This window comes from Agelaius phoeniceus, chromosome 9 (genome assembly GCF_051311805.1).
Source record: "Agelaius phoeniceus isolate bAgePho1 chromosome 9, bAgePho1.hap1, whole genome shotgun sequence".
In the NCBI taxonomy this organism is placed as follows: Eukaryota; Metazoa; Chordata; class Aves; order Passeriformes; family Icteridae; genus Agelaius; species Agelaius phoeniceus.
Genome location: NC_135273.1, coordinates 14,037,404 through 14,064,054, shown reverse-complemented (window position 1 = coordinate 14,064,054; position 26,651 = coordinate 14,037,404). Strand labels below are relative to the sequence as shown.

The 26,651-nt window shown below is 48.4% G+C and overlaps 1 protein-coding gene across 2 annotated transcripts; it reads left to right on the top strand.

Moving 5' to 3' along the window:
* Positions 1-859: 859 nt before the first annotated feature.
* Positions 860-26,389, top strand: ARHGAP19 (Rho GTPase activating protein 19). 2 transcript variants are annotated; one of them, XM_077182991.1, is made up of 12 exons: positions 860-957; positions 13,122-13,387; positions 17,332-17,412; positions 17,758-17,967; positions 18,511-18,737; positions 19,237-19,323; positions 20,259-20,324; positions 21,054-21,242; positions 21,931-22,029; positions 22,623-22,715; positions 23,187-23,255; positions 23,730-26,389. In XM_077182991.1, exons 1-12 carry the CDS (start codon positions 896-898, stop codon positions 23,784-23,786), a joined length of 1,506 nt encoding a protein of 501 aa, XP_077039106.1. In that variant the 5' UTR covers positions 860-895; the 3' UTR covers positions 23,787-26,389. The 2 variants fall into 2 exon arrangements, with proteins under 2 accessions (XP_077039106.1, XP_077039107.1); XM_077182992.1 differs by lacking the exon at positions 860-957 and adding an exon at positions 10,220-10,318.
* Positions 26,390-26,651: the final 262 nt, after the last annotated feature.

Below are 26,651 nucleotides of genomic sequence, written 5' to 3'. Positions count from 1 at the left end.
AGGACTAACATGTGTCCCCCAGTGCTGGCTGGGACAGTTGCAAATGCCCACCGTGATTCTTAAAGCTCAAAATTGGGGGCAGATGTGCCCCATGGGCTGTGCCCACCCACCGTCCAGATGGACCACCCCATCCTCGAAGCACACTGCAAGGCCTTTTGGGGGTCCCTGTTCAGAGTTGGGATTCCTCACACACATGCTGCAGGGATGGGAAAACCCTCCTGGGGACAGCAGTATAAGAGGAGCTTTGGTGTTTAGGCTGAAATGATTGGCAGCAAGATAATTAAGTGTGGAGTTTTAAATGCCAAGGGACCGCTCCAGCTGAAATCTAGTCAATTAAAAAAAATATTACATTAATTCCTAGTCCCTCAGCACTCCAATCTACAGTTTCAATTGTTTCTAAGTTCTTTCTATAGTTGCTACCTGAGCACTGCAGGTGCAGTAAGTGTAGAGGGCCACAGAGACCCTGGCTGCGAGCACTCAGATGCTTTCACCCGTAAAGGGGAAAAACGGAATAAAACTGCTCTTCCAGTATCTATATTCTTTATTTGTCCTTGATGGAAAGCAGTGATAAAAAACACTCAAGCCGAGATGGGAATTGCAGTTTATGGTGTAACTCGTGCTTCTTGGAGCAGGCTTGGTGTCCGTCAGGCCGGTGTGGGTTTCCCTGCAGTGGAGGGGTTGCGGCACCGCTCTGCTGCCGCTGCTCCCGGTGCCTACAACTCCCAGCAGGCAGCGCGGCGCACGGGCGGCCGTTCCCCCGCACCCGCCCCCTCGGGCGCGCGGATCGGCCGTTGCCCGTTCGAACCGGCCAATAGCGGCGGGGCGGTGCCGGCCGCAGCCAATGGCGTGGCGCAGCGCTGGCTGGGCGGGGCCGAGGGGGTGGTGCGGCGGGCCAATGGGCAGGCGGAGCGGCAGGTATGAGATGGCGGCGGGAGCACCGGCGTCCGGCGGCCGCAGGTAGGAGCGGGACCCAGGCACCCCTCGCCCCGTCCCGGCGGCGCGCTCCCCTCGGCCTCCGGCCGTCGCTGTACGGGTCGGGCATCCCGCACCATCCGATGGGCAGCCGCCGGTCTGTGGGCCTCAGCCCGCCCATTGCGGCGCTGCCCGTGCGAGCCGCGCCGTCCCAGGTGCCGCGCCGCCCGCCGGTGCCCCGGCACCTTAACGGAGCTGTGGGGCTCAGCGTTCCGGCGGCTCCGGAGCTCGGCGAGCCGCCGCGGGGTCCCGCGGCGGTGGCGGTAGGGCCCCGTGTGCCCGCGGTGCCCGTATGCCCGGGGCTGTGCGGCGGGGAGCGCTCCCCGCAGCGTCCCAGTGCTGCATTGCGGGGAAGCGCCGCCCGCTCCTCTGCGGGGACAGATCCCGCCCCGGCACGGCGTGTTCCTGCGGGGGGGACAAGGCACCGTGCCCGCCGTGCGGCTCTGCGGGGCCCGCCGGGCCGGCTCGCCGCTCCCGCAGCCGCAGAGCCCGCGCCGAGCGCTCGGCAGTTGCGGGCTTTGGTAGGGTGATGGCACTATACAGACTGGCTTCGCATTCAGCCCTCCTTCTCCTTCGCTTTGTCCGCTCTGCCCGCGCTATTCTGGCGTTCCAAACACACAGGCGATGTCAGCTTCACGTAATCCACCTTCAGCTCACACTTCTGTATGCATCACCGTTCTGTTACTGCTGCAATAAAACAGCAAGGACTGCATGAGCACCTCGCTACAGCAGTGCCGTGTCGGATGACTATTAAAAAGCTGCAGTACCTTTTTTCTTCCCCTTCTGTTTTTTTTTCTCTCCCTGTATGTGTGGTGTGTAGCTGCAAACTGAGTATCCTTTGAATGGTAATTCTTGTGAATAAATAAATGCAGTTATTTATAAGAGGGCTGATGCCTCTTACCCAGCCTGATTCACAGTGGTGCCATCCTGCTCGCTGCTGAGTGGGACCCATCCTGATGGCACTTGCTCTGCTTATCTGGGGGCACTGCTGTGGTACCTGGGCTGGGGCAGAGCATTGCCCTGGCAGTAGGGATGAAGAGATGGTGCTCATTGCAGCCTGTTTGGGCAGGGAGTGCCTAAAATGCTGGACCTGGTAAAGGGATCTGTATGCTTAGTACAGCTGACACTTAAAATGCCCTTTTGGATAAAGAATTTGTAACATGGCCTGGATCAGCCTAAATGACTAGATTTATTTTTTTCTATGTTGGCAGTTGTCCTTAGGATGTATTCTCCTGCTCTTTATTCCCACCCTCCATAAGCAATTCTGTTAATGCAAAGCCTGAAGTACAAATTTTCCTCCAGCACTGCCTGTCACCCACAGGTAGCGCTAGAAAATCGAGCTCTTGCTTTGCTGGCCTATCACCACACAGGCCACAAAGCTTCCTCTTTTTTTGTGCTTTTGCCCCCATTTCCTCTCATCTGGAGAGAAGTGCAAGTTAGCTAGTAAAGCTTGCATGCTGTGTGTGTGGTATTACAGGATGCTGACTTAAAGACTGGAATTAAAACCTGGTTGTCCTAAACTCCTTACCAAATGTTACTGAACATGACAAAAGATGATTTGTGTGGGTCTCTCTCTTCTCTTTGTAGTCTCTGTAACCTCTGCCTGGTTCTTCATAACTGAGAATGAAGATTGCACTGTGCCAGAGTGCTCAATTTCAAAAGAGAAACATCTGTCTGTTTAATGAATGCGTTTAATGTCCGACTCAAGCAGTGCCTAAACGCTTTGCCAGGCACTCATGTCAGCTATTTGATATGGCAGGGGTGGGGTGAGTGGAAGGGAAAAAGCAGTGGGGCCGAAAGAAGCTGGAAAAAGCCATAAAGCATCTTGCTAAAATGGCTTGATATAGTGGCACTGCACAACTGGACATCAAGAGCTCACATCATAAACAGGTTATGAAAATAGACACAGTTGCCATCTGTGTTTTACTGGAAATAGGAAAATGTTCACTGTAAACATGACTTGATGGCAAAAAATCAAAGTGACTTGCTGAGGGTCAGGCAGAAAAAATGGTTGATTTCAGAGTTAAAGCCAAGTTTGAACACATGGCTACTTTTCTCTGAAGAAAGCCTGGGAGCTGGGGGCAATCTCATTCATGCATTCCCTTTTCCACAGCCCTTATGAGAATCTTTGAGACCTAAACTCGTGTTTGACCCCATACTCCATCCAAGTCCTGTGAGGTTTGCATCTGAACTGAACTCAAGGCCATGTTGTGTTTGCAGTATTTTTATATGTTTGCATGTAACACCCTGTCCTGTTCCCATCCAGGGTGGGATGGGCTTTGACAACAGGATCCTTGTTCTGCTACCCTTCAGTTTATTGTCTGTGTGTGTGAAGGGGGAGCATTGCTTCCCACATAGCCCAACGCAGCGTCTGGGTCTCCTTGCCAGCCTGGCCATTGCCTTGTTGCTGTGTGCACATTTACATGCCTATGAAAATGTCACAGAGCTTCGTTATCACTCCTTTAAAGGTGCCTGGGCATTTAGCTCAGTCTGAAACTGAAGCACTGAGTGCTAGGAGCTGCTGGGAATCAAATGCCTTGTCCTAAAGGTCAAAAGTCCTCAGTGTGTGTTGATTTAATAAATGACATGAACAGATGGGAAGGAGATGGGGACAGCATGGAATTGTTGGCTAATGTCAAATGGTTACACTGAAGTCAAGTCCATCTTGGAAATACTGTGCCTCTGAGTGTTGAGTTGGGCTCCTCGTCACTGCTGAGCCCTTACATTTGCCAGTTGTTTTCGGCCTGTCTGGTTCTGTAGGATCTCATTTCCACTCGCCCTCCAGCTGGAGGCAGGAGCAGGGAGCTGAGGCTCTTTCCTTGCCCTATGCTCTGCTGGGTTGAGGCACAGCCCCGCTGTTACCAAAGCTGTGATCCTAGGGACTGCCACCGAGGGTTCCTGTGTCCCCAGGTCACAGGGGGCTTGGAGTCAGCATGGGCAGAGAAGTGAGAGGAAATGTGGCTGCTTGCTGGGATAAATAGGATGAAGTTTTTCAAAGCTTCACAGGTCTGGTGTGTCCCTGACCTCTCATCCTGGGAATGCATTACACTTACCATGGTGTCTGGGCCCTTTTCTCCAAAGTGCAAAACCCTCATTCCTTGACTCCTGGCCTTTCTCACCTCTACACTAGGTAATTGCAATTAAACTATCTAGAGTTTCCTCATAAATTTTATTTTCAGAAACTATAGATAGCGGAGAATGTGATAAGCTGCTTAATAATTGCCTGCCAGCTGGCTTACAGGAACTTTTAATGTGTTTGCTTTTGGCCTATAAAGCTCTAATAATTTGGACTCCAGCCAAAACATCCTTTCTTCTTGAGCAGTAATGTGGCAGCTCTGATTTTCAGAGGCAGGAATTTCTCAGGGGAAATGGCATTAGTTTTCTTTTTTGTTTTTCTGGAGCTCAAATTCAAGGTTGAAACATAGCTTTATGGTTTGGGACTTCCATATGGGCATTCCTACAGCCCTGCTTGCAAGCTGTCTTATAGCAGCAGACAAGCATGCTGTGGCTCTCTGTGCCTTGGAGAGCAGGAAGCCTTTTAGGGAACATCCTCACAAGCTCTTGGGGGTTCCTGGAGCTCTCCTCACGCACATGCCACTCTGCATTCTCTTGAGTGGCCCCTGGAGCTTGTATAAATATATCACAGTTCCCTGGGCTCTGCAGTGAAGCAGAGTTGAGCCAGACAGAGATGAACTGTCAGGCAGGATGTGAAGAGAAGCTGTATCTCACCAGAGTCGCATAAAGTGACACTGTAGGTTATTGTCAAATGAATCCTGGTATCTGTGTACAGTATTCCAGTTTTTGACATCCTAGCCTGCCCAGATCCCCTTCAAAAGCCCTAGGCCCCCATCCTGCTCAGTTTGGTGAGTTAATTGGGCTGCTTTGTGTATCTGTGTCTCTCTGGTGCTGCATGCTGTGCTGCTCTGTGGCGGGCCCAGCCTGTTTATCTGTGTGCTCGGCAGCCCTGACCAGATGTCACCAGCTTATTTAAATGCTGGCACCTATCCAGGTGTTCCTCATCACAATTCCAGCTCGTAGGAGTTTACACATCTGGAGCAAGGGATGTGGCCTCTGACATACTCAGTGGTGTCTGCAGAGGATTGCTGATGAGGAGGGATTTGATGTGCTATCATCCTTTGCAAACACCACTGTGATACAAAACACAGATGCAAGGATGCAGCTTGTTCACTGCACCTCTGGAGCGCTGTGGAATTACAGAAGTGTAGTGAACAAAAGCAAGAGCTGTAATTCCTGGATACCTTCGTCCTCTGTATTTGCCAGGCTGTGACTACAAAACCTCACCAACAGTACTGTGAGGAGCTGGCTGTGAGTCCTGACCTCAGTGTCCTCTCAGTGCACAAAAAGCAGCAGCAGTCCAGCAAACCTGTGAGTGCTGCAGCACACTGTACTCAAATTGTGGTGCTTTGCTCAAGCACCAGTCTACCAATTGATGGTGGCATGGGATTCCCAAATGTGTTCTGGGCACCAGCTGGTGCTGCCACTTTTGGGTATCATCCTGTGGGAGGGTTTAGGAAAACATCTGTCCTGCCTTGCTGGGTTGCTCTGAGTTCCCAGACTGGTTGCTACAATATCTTGTTAACTTTTCTGTGTTGTTTTTGTGTAATTGCTTGATTTCTTGTCTCAGAAGTAAACCTGCTTATTATGGGTTGCTGTTTATAGATGGTAGTTCTGCTCTGACCTGGACACTAGCTTGGAGCTACTGGGCTGAGAAGCATATAGATGGTGTGTCTTTGCTGGTCTCTGAACTCCATTTCATCCTGCCTCTGAAAGATGCCCTAAGACTCACCTTCAAGAGCAAGGGTGACAATCAGAGGTGCATGCAGCAATTTTGGATTGCTAGGGGCCAAGAAGGTATAGGTGGGACTGGGCCATGCCTGGCTTCCATCCAGGGGAAATAAGAGGATAAAGACAGTTTAGAATGAGAAGAGTAAGAGAATGCTATCATTATTGTCAACTGGAAAGTACCCACCAGTGCGCTGGGGATACAGCAGACATGTTTGGTGGGAAATGGCTGTGGGGCTTCCTCAGGCTGTGTCCCACCCTGCAGTGAGGGTCTGGATGTGCCACACGGTGCCCTGTGGCACTGCCAAGCTTCTCTAGCTGCCTGGCACTGCTGGCCTGTCTCTGCCTCACCAGCAGCTCCCAGCCAGTGCGTGGGGCTCAGCTCTTGCCTCCTCAGCCCCATGTCCCAGCCATCCCTGCCTGATAGCTTTCAAACCAGCTCCTTTATGCTCAGTCCCATGTCACCCCATATGCAAAAGCTGTATTTCTTCTAAATGTCTGCAATGTGACCTGATTATTTTTCCTGTCCTTCCTCGCCCTCCTTTTTAATAGTGTCTACAGAAAAGCTGGCAGAGTTCAGTTATATCAGTCATGCTGACTGATAGTGCTGCATCTTCTCTTGGGATTCCTTCTCTTTTCTGTCCCTGCAGCATTCATTTCAGATTTAGCTATCAGCCCTCTGAAGACAGGGTATTGCCTTTGTTCTGTTTGTACAGCACGGAGCACAGCGGAGTCCCCAGCTGTGACCGAGGTTCCCAATGCCACAGTGATAAAAGTGAGCACATCAGTAACGAGAGGAGGCAGCTGCTGCCATCTAAAAAGATTCAGTTTTGGTGCTGGTTTCAGTGAAATCAGGATTGGATCTAAGGCTCTTCTTCTATCACTGCTCCCAGTAGGAGTTTATATTAAAATAGAGACACAAATGCATTGACAGTCGTGAAAATCAGAGCAGCATTCCTATTTAACACTGTTCGACTCTGGTAATCTGATCTTAAGGCAGACATGTGAGCTTGCAGATCTTTAATGTAAAATTACTGCATTTCTGGTGGTAGCTGCCTTTCTGCATTTTTTACAGGGTCTTGGGTAGGCAGCTGAGCCATGACAGAGTGTGGGAGCACCCGGACCTGGGGTGGTGGCACTGGGAAGGAGACTTGATGAGGAGCAGCAGTGAACATACAATTGTCTCTAAGGCACCCCTTGGTTCTCTCCCTCCTAGCACTAGAAGGCATCTGGATGCTCTGATGTTGTGATGGCTGATTGAAGTACTGCTTGATTGACTTTAAAATATTCCAGTGGCTATTATTAAAAATATCACAAGGAATTCACTCAGGTCAAACTTAAGAAATTTCATGCTGAAATGCAAATTTCTTGATGTTTCACATATATCAAGCTGTCTTGCTACTGCTGTTTTCTTTGACGCTGGAAATACATTGCATTTTCATTTTCTTCCAAAGCACAGACCCCCACCCCTCCCAACCCTTTTATCTTTTCAGATAGGTCCATCTCCTCCAGGTTCATATCACAGATGTGTAGCCAGTGTTGGCAAGATCTACTCTGAGTTGTTTACTGACACAGAATTTGAATTCATAGATGATAGCAGTGACAGGGATAACCAATATACCTGGTTTCCAAAAGGTGGCCAGGAGTTGCATTAGTTCCAGGTTGTTGAGCACAGGCCACCATCAATAACAGCAGCTTTCTTAGCCAGCTCCTTGCCATTTAAATTGTATATTATTATCTGGTTCTCATAGTCAGAAGGCTGAATCACTCTGTGTAAGCTATTTAAATGTGAAGAAAGCAAAGCAAAAATTAAAAAGACAGTGATATCTCATAAGGCTTACTTGTGTCAAAGCTAGAGACAGTAGGCAAGAATTGGCACCCACTGTGCTGTGCACTGTGTACTCATCACAAAAGGACTCTGCCCCTGAAGACCTTATGAGTATAACCCTGGGCAAAAATTACTCTGTGTTTTTCTTGACATTTTCCAGAGGCTTATCAGTCATCCTATGAAGAGTTAGGGTGCCAAGTGTGAGGCTTGAATGTGATCTTTGTTACACCATCTTACAAGAATGTCAGTCTGAAGTACAGCCCTCAAAGCTACTTTAACTGTGGAGTCTCTTCTAATGTCTCTGCAGTCCATTCCCATTAGACTACTTTTATTTTTTATTCTTTTTTAATCTAGAAAATAATTTTTCTTCTAGTCCTTTTGTTCTTAAAATGATTCCATATAATTCCACTATGGTTCTTTCATCTCTTTGCAAAATCTGGGATGGCTCCTATCTGGCTCTGGAAATACTGTCTTCAGACATCCTCATTAATTGATTCCTTACTCTGGCACAGCACAGGAGACAACGCTACTTCTTCCTCCCTGGGGAAATCCGAGCCTGTGTGCATCTGTCCCATGTCCCTTTGTGCTTAGCCAGGCAGAGAATTGTTCATGTTTTGTGTTCTTCAGCACTGCCTGCTTATCACCCTGCTCTTAGTATTTGGTACCAGCCCAGCTCTTTCCTATAATCTAAAGATTTTGTTATTATAGAGGGAGATTTTCTCCTATTATCTGCCTTATTTTCAAAAGCTCTTTAATCCTTTTACTCCTCCATGGTAAAACTTGTCTGCTGTGGTGTGTCTGAAGCATAGGGCCTTGGTGATGACATACAAAGTGTGCAAAATGGCACTGGAGATGGATTTTGTCCACTGAGTTAGACACATAAGGCTCCTCTGAAATCTTTAGCTTTCAGTGTATCCCCTTTCCCAGCCAGACAAACACAGCTGATGCCTTGCCCCAAAGGTACCTCTTCCTTCTCTTTCTTTCTTGCCTTCTGTTCTCCTTATGCTCTATTTCATGCTTCTTGGACCTTTCTTCTGTCACATGTGTGGATTTAGACCAATATCAGACCTGTGATAGCCACTACAGCAGCTCCATCTCACCTATCCGAATGCAAGCTTGCTGCCACGTGAACTTATCTGCCTGCTTGCAGAGCTCTTGCACCGCAGGTTTGATCACCAGGTTTTGGCAGTTAAAGTCTCATTTTTGTCCCAGTTTCCAAGGCATTTCCCTGGCCTGGATCTAGTTACCTTAGGGATTAATTGATCCATCATGATTTTGACCTCCTGCACCATCCACTCCCCATGAAATGATGGGGCTGTCATGCCTGAAGCAAAAACGTTGTGTGTGACAGACAGCTTTCTTTGTGACTTGGCTGGGATCACAGGCTTTGCCTCTGAAGGATACTAGAATGGCAAGAATCTCAGCACAATATAGGACCCATTTTTTTTAATCTGCTGTCTTAATCACAACCCTATTAGAACAAGGTTTTATTATTCATTGGGATTTGATTATATTCATGAGACTGGAGAGGAAGCTATTTATTCCTTTACTTTATTGTCTTTTGACGTGTCGTAAAGCAATCTGAGATCACAGCATATAGAAAATATAACTCTGTAATTGTGAGCAAGGCAAAAAAAAAGGCAATAAACTCCATGAATACATGTTTGTCTCCCCTTTGCTGCTGTTATATAAACTGTGAATGTAGGTAGAGTACATCCATCTCTCTTTTTTAACATGAAAACAGCAGATGGGGCACATGGCTCTTTCTGAAGGTTATGGTGTGTGCAGCAGTGAGGATTGGCAGGGTTATTGTGTGTAAAGCCAGTGGGGGCTTTATCTTTGCTCAGAAATAGGGGCTTGCTTCACATTTCCATTTTGATTAGCAATAATGATACAAAAGCAAATTTTCTGTGTAAGGAAGAGCTGCTAATAAAGTGACCTTTCAAAATGAAGTAGCTCATTGAAGTGCCATATCACAATAAGCGTACACAAGGCTGGTCCCAGCTGCAGCAGGCAGGGAAACTGCACGGGAATCCAGAGAAACGTGGAACAGGAATCCTGAAGTGGATGAAGAGCACATGGTGGCACAGTAAGGGTAGCAAGCAGCAATGGCCAGGTGCTGTTCCCAGCTCTGAGGGGCTGATCTATGTGCTTTGTCTTTGAAAGGATCTGAAAGTGTGAAAGGCAGGCGCAGAGAGTGTTTCCAGCAAGGTTTCTGGGCACAGGGTTGTGCAGTTAAGGGACTTGGCGATTGTCCTGCCAGTGCTGTAACATCAGTTGTGCTTGGATGCCGTTGGGAATGTGTTTGCCTGGCTTTACTCATGGTAAACACAGGGTAGACTTGGAACTATTTTGCTGATTCCTCTTGGATACAGGTGGAAAGCACTTAATACCACTCTGGTCCTGATTCAAAACCCTGGTTTCTATGTAGGAATTATTTGCAGTTAAACTCCAGCAACGCAGCCTTTGGCAAGAGACATGAATCAATTTGTCCAGCTTTTCTTTTCTGTTTTGTCCCTGTGTGAAGGCTGATGCCCAGTGTGTGCCAAGGGGGCCTTTCAGACCCAATAATGCGCCCTTGTGTCTCGTAGCATGCGTGGAATTTGCATAGGCTGTGCTGGGACAGGCAGGTTTCTTTTGTTGCTGGAAACAAGGAGCAAGTTCTTTTCCCTGTCTCTGCTTCCTAATGCCTCTTCAAAAGCTCTCAGCACTCATGTAAGAAATTTACTTTTTTCTATTTATTTTTGCATTAAATGTTGTTGGACTTTGTGTGACTTCTAACACAGGCTGTGCAGAGAAATCCTATCAGTCAGTGCTAGTTGACAAAATTGTTTAATTTTCTTTCTGTGAATCCAGATATCTAATTGTCAGAGGGAAGAGATAATCTGTGATGCTTGATGTAACTGCTTCAAAGTATTTGCATATCTTCTCTGTGGGGAAACAAAACTGCTAGTGAGTGAATAACAGTGCACGGATCATTGCAGGCAGGGTCACTGGGCCTATACACTTGCTATTAACCCTTCTCAGGATCTGTATTGCCACAGAATGAGTTGTCATGGGTTTCAAGCAAAGGGCTTGCTCCACATTATGGGCAGAGCTGGCACTTGTTTGCGCATTGTAGCCCTATGCAATGAAATGCGAATATGATCAGATCCATTGGCAGTTGCTTTTTGGCAGCTGATACCGAATTGTTGCATTTTGGTCTTGATTTATTGCAGATAACAAACTGCTGAAAAACTGGCTGGGAGGTGCTCAGCAAAATATGGCCCCCATTTGGAGTCAGCAGTGTGCTTGCTAGGCCACTGAGCCAGGCAGCTGGGAGCCTTTAAGAGCTTTCTAAAATTTTAGATGACCTGGCAGATTGCCTTGCAGTCTGCCTTGCAGACCTTCTTCCTCTCCATCCTCTTGAAGGGCGTCTTTGGCACCCATGGAGAGCAGTGTAAAGGGGAGGGGGGTTTGCTATGGATTCTCACGATACAAGAGTTGCTGAGAGCCTCATTTCCTCTTGTTTCAGCAAGTATCTTTCTTCTTGTGGAGCCTGAGTCCCAGCTTCTGTTCTGTTATGCTGATCAGGCATCCTGGAAATCCTGGAGATAGTCTTTCAGGCCAAAAACATAAAGTAGCTTAGATAACTGTTGGGTTCACAGATAATGTGTGGAGGTGGGCTGGAGTTCAGGTGACTTGCCACTATGTGCTTTGATGTCCCCCTGTCGTGAGCTACTGTCAGTTTACATGAGAACAGGAAGCTGCTGAGGTCTCTGAACCAGCAGTGAAGTGCTCTGTTTCTTGAGCCAGTGGATGTGAGGTTCAGGGGGCTGCAGATGTTTTTGGTGGCAGCTGTGTTGAGCAGCGAGCAAGGATGCCCAGCATGGTCTGAACACAATGGCATGGCCTCCACCCTTCAGCAGGGAGGAGAGGAAGATCAAGGTGCTCCAGGTCTTCTCTAGAAAAGCCTGTTTTGAAGAGAAAGCCTTTATGGGCTTAGGGGTGTTCAGCAGAGCACTCACTGCCCCACATCTGCATCTAAGGGACTGATGTGATTCCTGGTACATAAGCACAGCATCCCTATTAACTGTGCACTTGGCAGCTGCCCTTGGAAAATGGTGTCCAGTGATAGCTCACAGCTGAGGATGGATGTAGAAAGAATGGAAAGTATTATATAAGAGCTAAAGAATGATTAAAAGATTGAGAAATGTCACAGGCTGAACACACACAATATGTGCAAGCTGAGTGGGTAGGCATCCTCCTCCCAGAGCCCTGGAAGAACTGGCACACCCATTCACAGAGCCAGGCTGTCACTTTATAGCTGAGTATGAAATCAGGACAGTAGCTCATGACTGGAGAATAATGACACTAATCCTCACCTTTAAGTAAAAGAGTGGAGGGAGAAGCTGGGCAACTCTAGCCTTTGGGCTTGACTTCAGAAATATGAAAATGTTTGGAACACTGGTGGGAAGAGGTAACGGAAAACCTAGAGGTAGATGGAAATTGGGATAAAAGTTAAGTGTGAGCATTAAGAGTGCTGATTAACATGAGATATCTCTTTGATAACTCTTTGATTTGATTTTCTACATGGTAAATGTACCTATCCTCTGGTAGAGTTATGCACCTGTTTGAGATAACTGTTAGAGCAGTGTCTCGGGTGCATCCCTTTTCCCATGCCACATGAGAAGCTATGAAATGAAGAAAGGTGTCAGTAGAGAATAGGGAGGGCAGATAAAGGGCATGAAGGGATGACAAAGAGGTAAGAACTGGATGAGCTGAAAAGGGATGATCTAGGTGAAAAGTTAGTAGGGGTTCCTCAAGGACTGATCTTGCATGGCTCATGACAATGAGTACTCACTTGCTCCAGACTCAGAGTGAGGAGCTGGCAGAGAACAGTAACCAAAGGGTTGGCAGCGTGTTACCTGGGAGCATTTGACCACACCCACAGCAAAACTGAGGGTTCAGTGTTGTTGTACATTTATGACCTTAAAAACAGAGTCCCAGGACATGGGAACTATCTGTTTGTGGATAGAAAGGTAGGTATGATAGAATGGCAATACGAACTGATGAGTGTAAGCTGGCCATGAAAAATTTAGATTGTTTTTCAGACTTTTGGGCCACTGGGAGTGAATTTCTGGGGAGGAAGGGAAGTAAAGCCAAACTTATTTATGACTTAAAGTAATAAGTTAATGTAAAATATTAGGTGTCATCTCTGCCAGAGCTAGTATGATGTAGACACAGTGAAACAAGTAGTAAAGATGTAGATGTAGTTTTCATTGGGTGTTGCCTATGTCATCATCACGCTGTGGAGTGCTCGTCTTAGACTGTGTTGTACAAACAGTCCAGAAATTATTTTGCTCCATAGGGAAATGTAACTGTGCTGTGCTGAGCACTCACCAAAGTCAGACAGTGCTGTTGGTGTAGACTGGTAGCTCCTGTGTCAGCAGATGTCTCCTTCAGGGCAGACCAGCTGGCTGTAAAAACCAAAGTGATGAGGAGTTACTGTATTTTTTTCCTCTTTCCCTTTTTTCAGAGATGCCATCTGCAATTTTGTCATCTGCAATGACTCCTCCCTCCGCAGCCAGCCGATCATCTTCAATCCCGACTTCTTTGTGGAAAAGCTGCGCCATGAAAAGCCAGAGGTGTTCACAGAGCTGGTTGTCAGCAACATCACCAGGCTCATTGATTTGCCTGGGGCAGAGCTGGCCCAGCTCATGGGAGAGGAGGACCCAAAGCTGCCTGGGGCAAACAGCACAGCCTCTGGATTTTTTCGTTCTCTGATGTCTCTGAAGCGCAAGGGTGAGTATGGATGCACAAAGTCTGGTGCCCACCTTTGAGTGATGCTGTCACCATTTGTTACACTGAGTTTACAAAAGTTTCAGCCCATAGTTTTGAACTTGTGGAATGCTAAATACTATGGTTTCATAATCTCTGGGGATGCCACTTCCAGAAAGGAGCAAAACAGGCCAGGAAATTGATCCTGGCAACGCCCTGCACTTTGAGAATAGTTCCCCTTGTTCTGGGATTATTGCTGTGGTGTGTGTCAGGCTGGCCTCAGTGGGTCAGCTGCCCACTGTGCAGCTCAGAAATCTGTAAGTATCTTCCATCCAAATGCTAGTGCTGCTCTGGTCCACATCCCAATTCAGTGAGTCAGTGACAAAGCTCTGCAGACTGACTGATGAAGCCCAGTTTCAACTCAGGGAGGTGACATTTCTCTTTCTCTATTAGACAAACATTCCACTGGAGTTTTCTTCTGCTAAACTGACTATTCTTATCTTCTCTCAAGTTCAGCTGTCTTGCTTGTGAAACATTAGCCCCAGGCCCTTCACAGAAGTCTTCTTTTGAGTGTGGTTGTGTTCAGGTCCTTTTCTCTTCAATGGCTGGCATTTACCACTCTGTTTTGTTGAAACTAAAAGGGTGTTCTAGGTGTGTGTGTGTCTTCTCCCACCTTTGCCCACATTCAAGGGAAGCCTGGTTCTCCTGATAAGTTCATTTAAACCTTCTCACTCTTCTAGGCAGAAGCAGCCTCCATCTGGCCCCCTCACATTCCTCCTCAGCTCTGGTTTCCCAGCTTAGACTGGCTGGCTGCTGGCAGAGAAGCTGTGAGCTGCCTTTAAATGTTGGCACCCTGAGGTTGAACACTTCTGATTAGTCTTCCCCTTTCTTTGAGCAGTTCTGCTATTGTGAGTATCTCAGAGAAGGGAGCTATTGCTATGGCATAGTTTGACTACAGCTTTTTTCTGTCTTCAACCATTATATAATTTCTCAAAGTGATTCTGATTATACCAAGCCTATTCCTCCACTGTGTTTCATAAGGACAAGCTTTGCAGCGCTAGTGATGAGGCAGAATTTTCTGGTGGCAGTTTCAGCCATCCACTTCTGTCTGACCCATCAAGAATCCTGGTGCATATACTCACCTTAGGAAAATAAAAGACTTCAAGTCCTTTAGCATCCTTAGATGAGAATTACTTTATTTTGCCATTACTTACTTTGCTGCTCCACAATAGCAGGTCTCTGTGCTGCCCCTAAACTGCAGTTAGACTGTGCTCATACCTGTTATTGCTTCTCCCTCTTCCCAGAGAGTAGCAGACACCTTAAATTCTAGCACTTGCCACTTGCTCACAAATAAAAGTGAGTGAGTAACCAAATTAAAAATGTTTTCTTAGTGTGTATGGAAACCCCCATGTTCTTGTCAAAACCTTCCAGCAGGGGCTGGTGAGCCTTCTCCAGCTCAATTTTTTTATTAAATTATCTGTACTCTGTTGGGAGCAGTGCTCTTATCAGAGCTGACATCTCCTGCTAACTCTGTTCCCCAAGAGCTCTGCTTTCCCCCATTCACATGTCTCCATGGCTGTGTGTCACTACAGCTAGCAGATGTTTCCAAGTCTGCTGGCTGCACTCCCAGGCTGCAACAGCAGTGTCTCCCAGCATTGACAGGCACTGTCTGTGAACTCCTTGGCCAAAGTCTGAGAAAAGAGGTTTGTGACTACAGAGAAAATCAGTTTCATGTACTGTGTGTTTCATCTTGGAGCCATCATTTGTTTTTCTTAATGTTATAGACCAGCTACAACAAACAAAAAAATTATTTCTTCAAAGCCAGAGGCCAAGGACCATGGAGCTCAGAGCTGATCAAACTGCAAATGCTTACAACTTCTTTGAGCATCAGGAAACTCAGTCTCATGCTGCTGCTTAGTTTCAGAAGCAATTGTACAATAACATCTAAGCCTTTGTAATGCAGCATCCATTCTCCAGACACATCTTTCAAGTTTCTTTGAGAATCAAATTCTCATTCAGATACCAGCTTCTGACTTCAAAACTAAATTGAATTTGTCAGGCCCTGCATGTCTCAAGAAGATGTATTTTCCTCTTCTATTCCTGGCCACTGTTGATTCTATCTGTTGAATGTCTAATGAGTTTAGTTTTCTTCAAGGACAAGAATCTTTTGCCAATCATTCTCTCCCTTTGCACTCAAACCTTTCAGATCTTTGGTGTGGATCAAGAGCTCGCATTGCTCTCCTTTCTCTTGCAAGACTGAAGCATGTGCTTTATCAGAGTGAGGTCAGAAAGTTCTTGATTTAACAGGAGGCTGGAGTTCCTGGTGGCTTACCATGTATTTCAGAAGTCCTGGAAGAAAGCAGAACATTCTTCAGGCGGAATAAATTTAGTTACACAGAATGGCTGCTAGAGAAGTGCCTAGGGTTAACAGGTCTCCCTCACATGCTGTGAGCATCAAGACCACAGAGCAGTAAGATCTGTAGTACAAGAGACCAAAAGCAAGTAAAATCAAAATGAGATATGAGGGGAGAAAAAAGCAAGAGAAAGTTTGTGGGGGAGATAACTTTTATCAGACCAGCCAATGCATTGCTTGGATTACTGGGCCATCAGCTGTAGCAGTAAGGAGGGAAACCTTCAGTGCAAATGGTGCAGATGTCCAGCCTGCCCTCAGAAGTGACCCATGTTGCTGGCAGTCTGGCCATGGAGAAGGGAGGAATATTCTTTTCTCATATCTGTTGTCTCTTTGAAGCCTAAGTACCAGGGCAGGACAAACCAGCTCTGTACCTGGTTCCAGTTCTCAGTCCCAGTCAGCATGTTGTGGTACAGTCTCTCCAGTATCCTGTCTCCAGTCCAAACCTATACTCATCTGAGGGAAGAAGTGTGGTGCCCAGAGTTCTGGTTGCTGAATTCTCTGGGAGTTGTCTCCCCACCTTCTGAGGGACAGATCATACTGGCTGTGTGTGTTGGACAGAAAAATCCATTCAGTAGCAAGGTTGCATTTATTAGAAAACACTGTCCTTCTGGATAATCACTGTCTCACCTGGGAAGTTCCTTTGTGGACAAGAAGAGTATTCTACATTGGTTCAAAAATGCCCTTCAGTTAAATGGATTTCTCATCTAATGTTTCCTTCCCTGCAGGGATCCCCTTTCTTTCAGCTCAGTTGTTTCCATCTTCTGGGACTATAACCTGTGTTATTTACTGGAGTTCTGGAGCTGCAGCTCCTGCCCAGTCTCAACCCCATGAGATGGGAACAGACTTCAAGAGAGGAGCCCAGTTTATTGCTTTGCTACTCTCCTTCTGCCTTGTTCAGCTTTCATACTTCACTCAGACCAGGGCAGCTGACATCGAAGAGAGATTCACTGGGATGAGGAAATCCCATGTTTTACCCATGCCTGAAAAGGAAGCTAGTGTGAGCCAGTCAGAATATGTCTGCTCTCCCCAGTAGTGCTTATTTGCCTCTCCCATAAACTCATAGCTGCAACTCTTCTTTCTGCTCCATTTCATGTCAAGCCACAGTGAGGATTAATCTGGACATTTCTTTCATGGTGTGGAATGTGCCAGTGTGGCAGGCACCAGGCTGTCCAGGCTCTTACATCTGCCTTTCCCACTTTGCTCTTTTTGTGAGGTCTGGGCTTGCAGATTCTGTACCATTTTAAACTGAAGCATCTCTTCTGGTGTTGTTTTTTCTTCAAGGGCTAGAGAATATTTGTTTTAGCTGATAAAAGCTGTAATTAAACTGAGGTAAGAAGCAAGGATGATGAAGCCCATGTGAGTACAGCATGGTGAGATGAAGTCACTTATTCTGGAGTGTTTGTGAAACCTCACATCTGTGAGGGTCCTTGTGACCTTCACCCTTAACATTTTGGGGCACTGCTCTTTGCATGTTGAAATGCTGTTGTTTGGGGAGCTTTAATTTCTGTGGCTGTTGGTTCTGAGCTGCCTGAACACGCTGTTTTCTGTTCTGCAGAGAAGGGGGTGGTGTTTGGCTCGCCGCTGACAGAAGAAGGCATTGCACAGGTTTCCCAGCTAATCGAGTATCTGCACAAGAGTAAGTGCCTCTGATTGCTGCCTTCCTATCCCCATGGCTGTCTGTCTGGCCCACCTCAGGTCTCTGGTGCTCACAGAGTGACAAGCTCTGAGCTCTCCAGCAGCAGGAGTTTGGGACTGCCCTGGGCAGCTGTTCCCCAGAATTGCCTAGCAGATATGTCAGTCTATTTCCCTTTGTACAAGGACTTTCTGTACTGGTGGGAGACAGCTTGAAGCCATGTCTCTGAATGCAGTTCACTGTGGTTTGCTGTCCAGCTCTGGAAAGAGGGGGGAACTACTTTAGTAAGAAGGTGGGAAATCAGCCTCTGATTATTCAGTGCCCTTTTTTCTCCCCTCTGCTGAGCAGATCTAAGAGCAGAAGGCTTGTTTCGAGTGCCAGGCAACAGCATCAGGCAACAGATCCTAAAGGATGCTCTGAACAGTGGGACTGATATTGACCTGGACTCTGGGGAGTTTCATTCCAACGATGTGGCCACTCTACTTAAGATGTTCCTGGGTGAATTACCAGAGCCGCTGCTGACACACAAGCACTTCCATGCCCACCTCAAAATTGCAGGTGAGTGGGCAGCAAGAGGTAGGGATGGGCAGAAGGACTGGAATTGGCCTAGAAAGCACAGTAGGCTGTGAAGTGTATTCCTCAAAGGCAGCCTTAGAAGGAATCTTCCTGCCACCTCAGCCTGGTGGTGGAAAGACAGGAGCTGATTAACAAATCAGACCAAGTCTGTCTAGACCATTCTTCTCAGATACCACAGTGGTAAAGCCCACAGTGATAACCTGGGTCTCCATCTGTTTTATGTCCGGGGTTTTGAGCAAGTTGTGGTTTCTATGTATTTAATAACTGTTATTGAACTACCTTATGTGAACTTGCTCCATCTTGCCTTCACAGCTCTTAGCAGCTCTGTTGTTCTGTGGGAGGAGTAGCATAGATTAACACATCAAGTGGGGAGCTGGGGAGCTGAGGGGAAGAGAGATGGAGGGCCAAGAGCTGTGCAGGGGTTTGTAGGAGATCTGCATATGAAGAGGAAAGGATAAGCAGTTGCAACAGACAGCTCTGAGGGAAGGTAATGTGTCCTTCATGTTCTGCCTTGTGATTTGGCAGACTTGACACTGTTTGATGAGAAGGGGAATAAGACCAGCACTCCAGACAAAGAGCGCCAAATCGAAGCCCTCCAGCTGCTGTTTCTGATCCTCCCCGCTCCCAACCGCAGCCTGCTCAAACTGCTGCTGGACTTGCTCTACCAGACTGCCAAGAAGCAGGACAAGAACAAGATGTCTGCCCACAACCTTGCCCTCATGTTTGCACCCCACATCCTATGGCCCAGAAATGTGAGCAATGCTTCAGTGTCTGTGGGTGGGATATTGCAAGGTAAAAAGCAAAGGCTTGGCAGGGGAAAAACAAAGGTTGAGAAGGTTGAGTACTGAGACAATGATGTGAGGGTTGGAGGCTGTGATGGAGAGGTGGGAGCTTCCTGGCAGGACTCAGTCCCAATGTTCAGCCCAGACCTGCCATGAGTCTTATTTGCAACTTATGCATCTTCTGTTTCAGTAAAATTGAAAGCACAGCACAGTCATGCTTCTTCTTAGAATGTCAGCTCCAGAAAAACCTAACATATCTCTTCAAGTTTTCTTATGCTGCTGGTGAACTGTTTTGCCTCAGAGTTATCTGATTCTCCTCTCAGAGCAGCTTTGGCTCTGTGAGCTCTGCTATAAGCCCTGCCTGGCTGTCATCTCAGAGATCTCCTGCTGTGGCACTGTGTGTGTGTCTGTGTCCCAGAAGAGACCCCTCCTCCTCCCCTTCTAATGGATGGCTGTGTCCCCTTGCCAGGTGACAGCAAATGACCTTCAGGAAAATATCACAAAGCTAAACAATGGAGTGACCTTCATGATCAAACATTCTCAGAAACTCTTCAAGGTGAGTGTGCTTTGGCATCCTGCTCTCCTGCCTCCATCACCAGGAGGCTGAATGCCCCTTGTCCAGACAGATCCCACATGTTGAGTGTGTATTCTGTGGGCTCTCTTCTGCGGTAGGAGAAGAAGACTTTGTACAAGAAACCATTCCAATAGTGACTGGGGAGGAGGTCTTTGCTGGGCAGGCAGTGCTGGAGGTGGCTTTGCCAGGGCAGGTCAGCAGCACGGTGCAGTGTAACACTCCCCTCTGCTGGACAGCAGCACCTGCTGCCCGGCGGGAAACCTGGCCCCGAGGGCAGGTACACACCGGGCTGCACCCGGGTTCTGGCAGGATAAGGGAGTGGAAGGGATTTGTCCTGCCTCAGTGCTGCCGGGAGCAGAATGCCTGATGCACTGGGTTGTTTTGTTGGGAATTTCTCTGCAAATGGTCATCAGCCCACTGCTGTTACAGGCACTGTCCAGCTCTGAGGAGGGTGCTGGGTAGGACAGTCGGAGTGTGGGGCTTTCAACTGTTCCTCCAAGGAAATGTTTCTACAACAGACAGTCTCGACTTCTCAGGGCCTTCCTGGTCACTGGAAGCATCTGCTCACTGCAGAGTCCTCCCGTGGAGAGTTCCCCTTCTGCCTTCTTTGTCTGGCCCCAGTTTGGCCAGCTCAGAACTGGGGCAATTACTTAGAGCAGGGTTCCACAGGAACTTTTCCCTGCTCTGAGTTCCACTTGTGCTGAATGTCTGCATGTAAAGGATACTGTGAAGGGGAGGATACTGTGAAGGGGATACAGGGAGAGGACATGAAATTCCATGGCTTTATTTGCCCAGAATGGCTGAGTCTTGATACAAGTGGCTTGTGTTGTATGGTTGAAAAGCAGCTCTTGCTGGAATTGCCCCAAGAGCAGAGATGTTAAACATACATTTGGCCATTTCTCTGCTCATGGTCACAGGCTCCAGTGTACATCCGGGAGTGTGCCAGGCTGCACTATCTGGGATCCAGAGCCCACACATCAAAGGTAAGGCCAGCCAGTGCAGCCTGTCCTCCATGAAAGGGCAGAGGCTGTGATGTTATGAATGGATCTTTGTGAGTGATAGAAGCTGAAAACAAACCAAGTCATGAAAGAGGATCTGTCAGAGGGCAGGAGCAAGAGAAGCATATGGTGTGATAGTGCAGGCGGCTGCATTAGGGAAATTGGACAGAGTTGAAGCATCTGTTAATCAAAAGCACAGGGAAAGAAAGCTACGAGCCCCTGTTAAGCAGCAAACCTGCTCCCTGTGCCCAGTACATGCAGCACCTGCTCCTTCACAGGGCTGCTCCTTCCAAACTGACGGACACGCCTGCTGCCATGGCCAGGATGCTTGGCAGAAGTGCTGAGATAAAGGCTACTTGCTGCCACTAGGACAACATTTGTGTCTTGCCAGCAAATGCTTCCCTGCCTCATGTAGCTGCAGAAGAGGGAACATGCATGGCAAGGAGCTGCACTGACCCTTCTCAAGCCTGGAAGGGCTTCTGCAGCTCGCATCTGGGAGGGGAGGGAAGAAGCAATGGGGTCACCTTTGTATTGCTGTCACCTCTTCCTGGCACGGGGCCTGCTGATGCAGTGCTGCTGCAGAGGGGTAGGGAAAACACAGTCCTGTGCTTTCACTGGGGTTGAGGCAGCTCATGAGGCTCTCCTGGACTGGCTCAGATGGGTGGCTCGTTGGGATTAAAGCATGGCAAGCAGCTCCTGTCTCCGCTCTCCCAGGACGACCTGGATTTGCTGACGTCTTCTGGCTCCAAGGAGCTGCAGCCCCTCAAGTCTCAGAAGCGAAGCCGGCTGGACTCCTGCCATCAGGAGGAGACCCAGCAGCGCACGGAGGAGGCACTGAAGGAGCTCTTCTTGCACGTCCACAATATGCCTGACTCTGCAAAGAAGAAGAAGCTTATCCGGCAGGTAGTGTGGGGAGGAAAGGTATCTTGGGGTGTGCTTGTCAGCACAATCCTGGGCACAGGGTTAAGACAGGATCTTCTTGAGAGTTGCTCCTAATCCTGGGCAGGCTGGGGAAAGTGGATTCTGGGCTGTGTAAGGGGCAGAGCTGTAAGAACTGTAGGAACAGGAGGAGAAGGTGTCCTGGATGTTGCTGTACCAAGTAGCACTTTTAAGTTTGGTTTTTCAAGCTAAGGACTTGCTAGCCAGCAGTTTCCCAGTCCTGATCATGGCCTTGTTGAGCTTCCTCCCTCATGAAGGGAAAAGTTTCTTTCCCTGTGACCTGCAGAGAGTGGACAAACTGGTCTCCTCTTGGTCTCAGACAATTTGCTGCACCAGACAGACTGGTCAATATGGTCAGCAGCAGTCGTGGCTGCCAGCCTCCAGCTGCTGCCCAGCCTTCTTTCTGCTCCCAACATCTGCCACTTTTGGTTAATCTGGTAGCCAGCACAAAGCACCTTTGCACCCAAACTCCCCGTAATCCTGGGTGGAAGGTGTGGCCTTCCTCTGCTCTCTTCCTCCTGCAGTTCTGAGCTGCTCCTCCATTTTAGAGGGTGAAGGAGAGAAACTGAGTTCTGGGACATCAGGCAGAGCAGCATAGCAGCAAGGGACAGGTATAACTGTGCTAACATACTGCCCTCGTGTTTCCTCCTAGTTTAATAAGCATCCAGCTGCTCTGACTCCTGGCTCTGATGTGCCCACATCCCCAGCACCACGACGCACCCGCTCGCGCTCCTTCAGCGGCCTCATTAAGGTGAAAGCAGCCTCTGACCCTTGCTCTCTGCTGTGAATTTCTGATGTTGCTTTTTGCTTCTGCCTTGCCCTGCCTTGAATGAGACCCTCAAAGGGTAGAGACTCCTCAAAGTATTGCCTGCCAAACAACACAGATCCACTGGGGCAGAAAAGGCAGCAGAGTGACAAAAAGCCTTGTTAGTGTAAAGTGTAATTATCTTGAAACACATGGCTGTAGGATCTATGCATCTTTCTGGAAAATTGATTGCTTCCTGAGATGAGATGAGGATTGACAGGGAGCTGGTCATGAAGTCTAGCATGTTAGCATGGGTTTTAGCACATTATGGGCTGCCCTACAGCAGCATGTACCTGCTTCTGACAAGCTGGGCTCCTGGCCAGGCCCCAGGTCAGCTCCCAAACTCTTTACAATCAGGCAGGCTCAGCCTAGTGGTGTGGTATTTCATGTGGTTCTGCTTTGCAATCTTTGTCGCAGCTTGGCTTCCTTTTTTTCTTTCCCAGCATTCAACTGCTTACCAGCAAGGCATCCTGCTCCTTCCCTTTCTTTTTTATTTTCCACTTTAAGCACTAGCCAACAGCCCTTTCTTCTTACAACAGCGGAAAGTTTTGGGAACTCCAGTTATCCTGGAGAGGAAGAGCAGGGATTCCACACCAGAGCCTGTGCGGGTCAGCAAAGAGAACGTCCAGCTGGTAAGAGCTGCTCCCAGCACCACTGAAGCTGCTGGTGGGGAAGGGTGTGGGGAGTTTGAGTGCAACTTCAGAAATCCCTAGGGAGCTGTTCTCTGCTCAAGAGAAGGGTTCCAAGTTTCTTCTGTATGATAAAATAAGGTCCTGAGAAGCTGCTCTGAGGAGAACAGAGCAGATGGCAAGGGCAGTGTCAGACCAGGGATGACAGCTGTAGGATGTAGCTGCTCTACTCCAATTTTGTTTCTCTGGCTGTGTCCTGCCCTGGGGCATAGTCTTGTGCTCCCTTCCCTCTCTCTCATCCTCCTCCACAGGTTGTACAAATCCTGCTGCCTGTATGCAGTAGGGTTGTCCCAGACAAACCAAGAGTGGATTTGGGTGATAGATGCTCTTTGGTGGTACAGGCTGCTCCTAGGGAAGGCTGTGGATGCCAGTTCATTCACCAGCTTTCTACTCCTATTGCCCTCTCTTGTCCAGTTACAGAAATGTGGCTCTCCAGCTCATATGTCCCAGGCCAAGCTGAAGTCTTTGGAAGGCCAGAAAGAGGTGAGACACTTCCCCTTACCCCCCATTCCTCTTCCTGCAGGGAGCCTGGTGTGCTGAAACCTGCTGAGGTGACAGCATACACTCAAGGCTCTGGGACAGCTGTGGTGCCCCAGCTCGTAGCAGTCTGCTCCGTGCTCAGCTGCAGGCAGGTGGCATGCTGGAAGCCAGACCCTGAAGGGTCTTACAGCCCTTCTGCCTGTGAGTTGGCAGGCTGGATGTTGCAGGAAGCAGAGGGAAGCTGGCAGCACAGGATGGTGCTAACAGCCTGTCAGGGCGGCAGTGGGACAAGAGGTTGGTGCAGCCCAAGACCGACTGCTGTGTTTGCTCCTCTCTGCTCTCTGCCTCATCTCGAGCTTTGGCAAAGGTGTGGGAGGCTGACACCAGGGAAGGGTCCTTGCAGAGGGAGAATGTCAGCCTTTTTTTGCATGGTATTCTGTGTCTCAAGCATTTAACAGCACCTGTTCTCTGCTCCAGGGATCCTGCAGACGCATGCGAGCCCGCCTGCTTTCCAAGGATTCATCCTCCCTCTGAATCGCCTGGCACCAACGCATGGATGGGGATGGCCCCGTCTCACAAGCTGTGAACGTGCTGCACTGAGAGGGGAGTGCTGCAGGCTCACAGCAACCCTCACCAACACAGCAGCGCTCCTGAGACTGGACCTTTGCAAGGATTGCAGGGATTTGTTTCTGTATATAAATTACATTTCATTTTACTATGGGGCAAACCACTATCTAACCAAAACCTGTGCAGCATGTCTGACCTGCTGGCTCTGGGAAGAGCTGGCGTGCTTGCTTACAAGGAGAGCCCTGTTCATTGCAGGGCCCTCTGTGCACTCCCAGCTTTCTTGTAATGTTGCTAGGCTGTATTTTTTTGCTTTTCTGTTCTGAGGTTTTAACATGTTGGCTTGTCTTTGCTTCCTTCCCCTGTTAGCAGTGAGAATGATGGGCTGTAACCCTTACCCACATCCTGACATCCAAGCTTGCCTCCAGTCCTCCTCTGGAGACATTCCCTTCTCTGCTTCTTGGTTCCATTTTGCTCTGCTGTTTCCCAAGGGCTGAAGTGCACGAACGGTACAGAGCATGGGATGGGCCTGGAAGGAGAGGCTCTGGATGCCATCTTTTCAAGTTGGGGCAGGGGAAAGCAGCTTCCCCAATAAACTCATCCCTCTGTTTTAGCTTGAGCTGGATGCAGCCCTTGCTCACTGCCCTCATGTTTAAGTGGCACAGTTCTGAACCAGGAGTCTTAGCTTTGTGTTCACTCAGAGAGGCTTAAGCTGAGGAGAGCAGGAGGCTGGCAATCTTTGGAAGTTAAGGTGCCTGGGGCAGGCAGAGTCTTGTGTCTGTGTGTGAAAAACACACAGTGTGAGAGGTGAGAGAGGGCTCCATCCATTTGTGCTCTGCTGCAAATGGTGCCAAAGGCTTTGGCTCAAGATATGTGGATGGCTGGTAGGGCAAGTGGCTGATTAGTCATTAAACTGGGGGAAAGGCTGAAGCTGGGTTCAGCTCTTTGGTCTGAGCTGCAGAAATGAGATGAAACCTTCTAGATACAGGATAAACCCCAGTCACAGCTGGCCAATGTCAGCCGTCTCGTTAAGCCAAAGCGCTCCAGTAAGCCAGTCTTGCCAAGAACCTGTCTGCAAGCACTCTGAGGTAGGATACACACAGGGTTGCTACTGTGAAATGAAGATTTAATCAGCTGGGGGACCATCTAAACACTTCTCAGCCCTTCTCAGCAAAGTAAATAATCTCTGGAATCCAATTATATTTGTCTTCTAATCTTTAAGAACCAGCAGCCAGCAGGAGTTAGAGCTCTGCTCTTGACAGCTTTCTGAAACAACTGGTGGCAGGAGGTGTGAATATTGGGATATGAACAGGGAGTTCAGTCTGATTGGCTGGAGCTGTCAGAACAGGGCATTGGAGCCCTGTCTAACTTAACTGGAATTTGTCCCTTTTTTAATTGTGAATTTTTTTTTAAGATACAAATCCTCATGCTGCTCGGTACAAAGGGTGGTTTTTGGTACTTTATCAGGGATGCTTGTCTCCAGTCTGACCCCAGTTGGAGCCTTGAAAATATAGGGGGTTGAGGGACTGTAGATGTGGGAGTTGGGAGTTGCTGGTGTTAGGAGCCTCTGTCACAGCAAAGAAAGAGCTGTGGTTCTTCAGGGACCATACTGATGGTGATGCTGTGAGGAAGGGCAGAGGCTGTTTGCTGTGGTAGTAGTATGTGCTTTTGGATGTGCCTGTAATCATTCCCTCCAGAGGCTGAAGCTGTCTGTGTGCTTTTCTCCAAAGGGCACCATGTTTTTCTGACTGAACTTCTGCCCTGTCCCTGCAGCCTGCTGCTAGCAGAGACCTGAGAATCTCAGCTTTGCCTCTGAGCAGAGATGAGGCACAGACTAAGGTCGAGTGGCAGCACAGAGAGAGCTGGGTCTGCTCCTGCTATCTCTGCTCTTACTTTCATTGGGGCAATTTCTGGGTGAAGCATTTGTTCACTCCTCCTCTCCCCATTGTCCCTACTTGGAATATCTCATATCTCTCTGTATGGGTGACTGCTTGGCAAGGCAGTCTTGTACCTGAAATTAAATACACTGCTCCCATATAGATGAGACAAATGTAACTCTCCACTGTCCCCCCTTACTGATGGCTCTAGCTCAGGGGCTCTGTCTGGCTTCTGGCACAGCTGAGATTTGTCCAGCTCTAAGAAAAGTTACCTATGGGGCACTGGCCAGGCCTTCTGCATGTGTCACATGCCTTACCTGCCAAGGGGATGGGTGCTGTCATCAGTCCTGGGAGGGGTTCAGTGCCCGGGTTTTAGTCTGTGCTGCTGGGCTCACCATGTGTGGCTGGCAGATTCCACCCCTAGGACCTTGGCTGTTGCTGTCCCCATGCATTCCTGCTGTCTCCCAGGCATGGGAGAGTTTTAGTTATGCTTGGATGTGTCTCGTTTGTCTGCCCTGTGCAATGACTCATGAGGATGCTTCTTCCTAGAGCAGCCGCTAACTGTTCCCAGAGTCTATCATTTCCAGAGTATTTTTAATCTTTGTCCTTATTTATATATGCTATGTCAGTACTGCTGCAGACTGTTGCCTTTCTGTGTGTTATGTGAAAACACCACATTAAATGCTTTTATTTTTAGTGGGTTTGCTTGGTGGCTTAAGCAATTTCATTGGGACAACAAGGACTCCCATCCACCTTCAAAAAGAAGGAAATGTCTGCTTAGAAGGCCAGAGCTACTACTCTGAAGTGTGGGAGTGCTTGGTCAGGTGCTACCCACCTGCAGGGTGGCCTCCCATGGCACTAGGGCTCGAAAGCCTCTGGGATACTTGCATGATACAGGGTGCCCAGACAGGCTGTCTTTCCCTTGGAAGTATGAAGTTGGACCTCTTCTTTTCCTGTC

Bases quoted from the DNA above. Each gene is read 5' to 3' on its own strand.
- ARHGAP19 (XM_077182991.1), top strand. From the start codon at position 896: ATGGGCAGGCGGAGCGGCAGGTATGAGATGGCGGCGGGAGCACCGGCG. The intron at 13,388-17,331 runs GTGAGTATGGAT...TCTGTTCTGCAG, and splicing joins GATGTCTCTGAAGCGCAAGG to AGAAGGGGGTGGTGTTTGGC. The intron at 19,324-20,258 runs GTGAGTGTGCTT...TCATGGTCACAG, and splicing joins ATTCTCAGAAACTCTTCAAG to GCTCCAGTGTACATCCGGGA.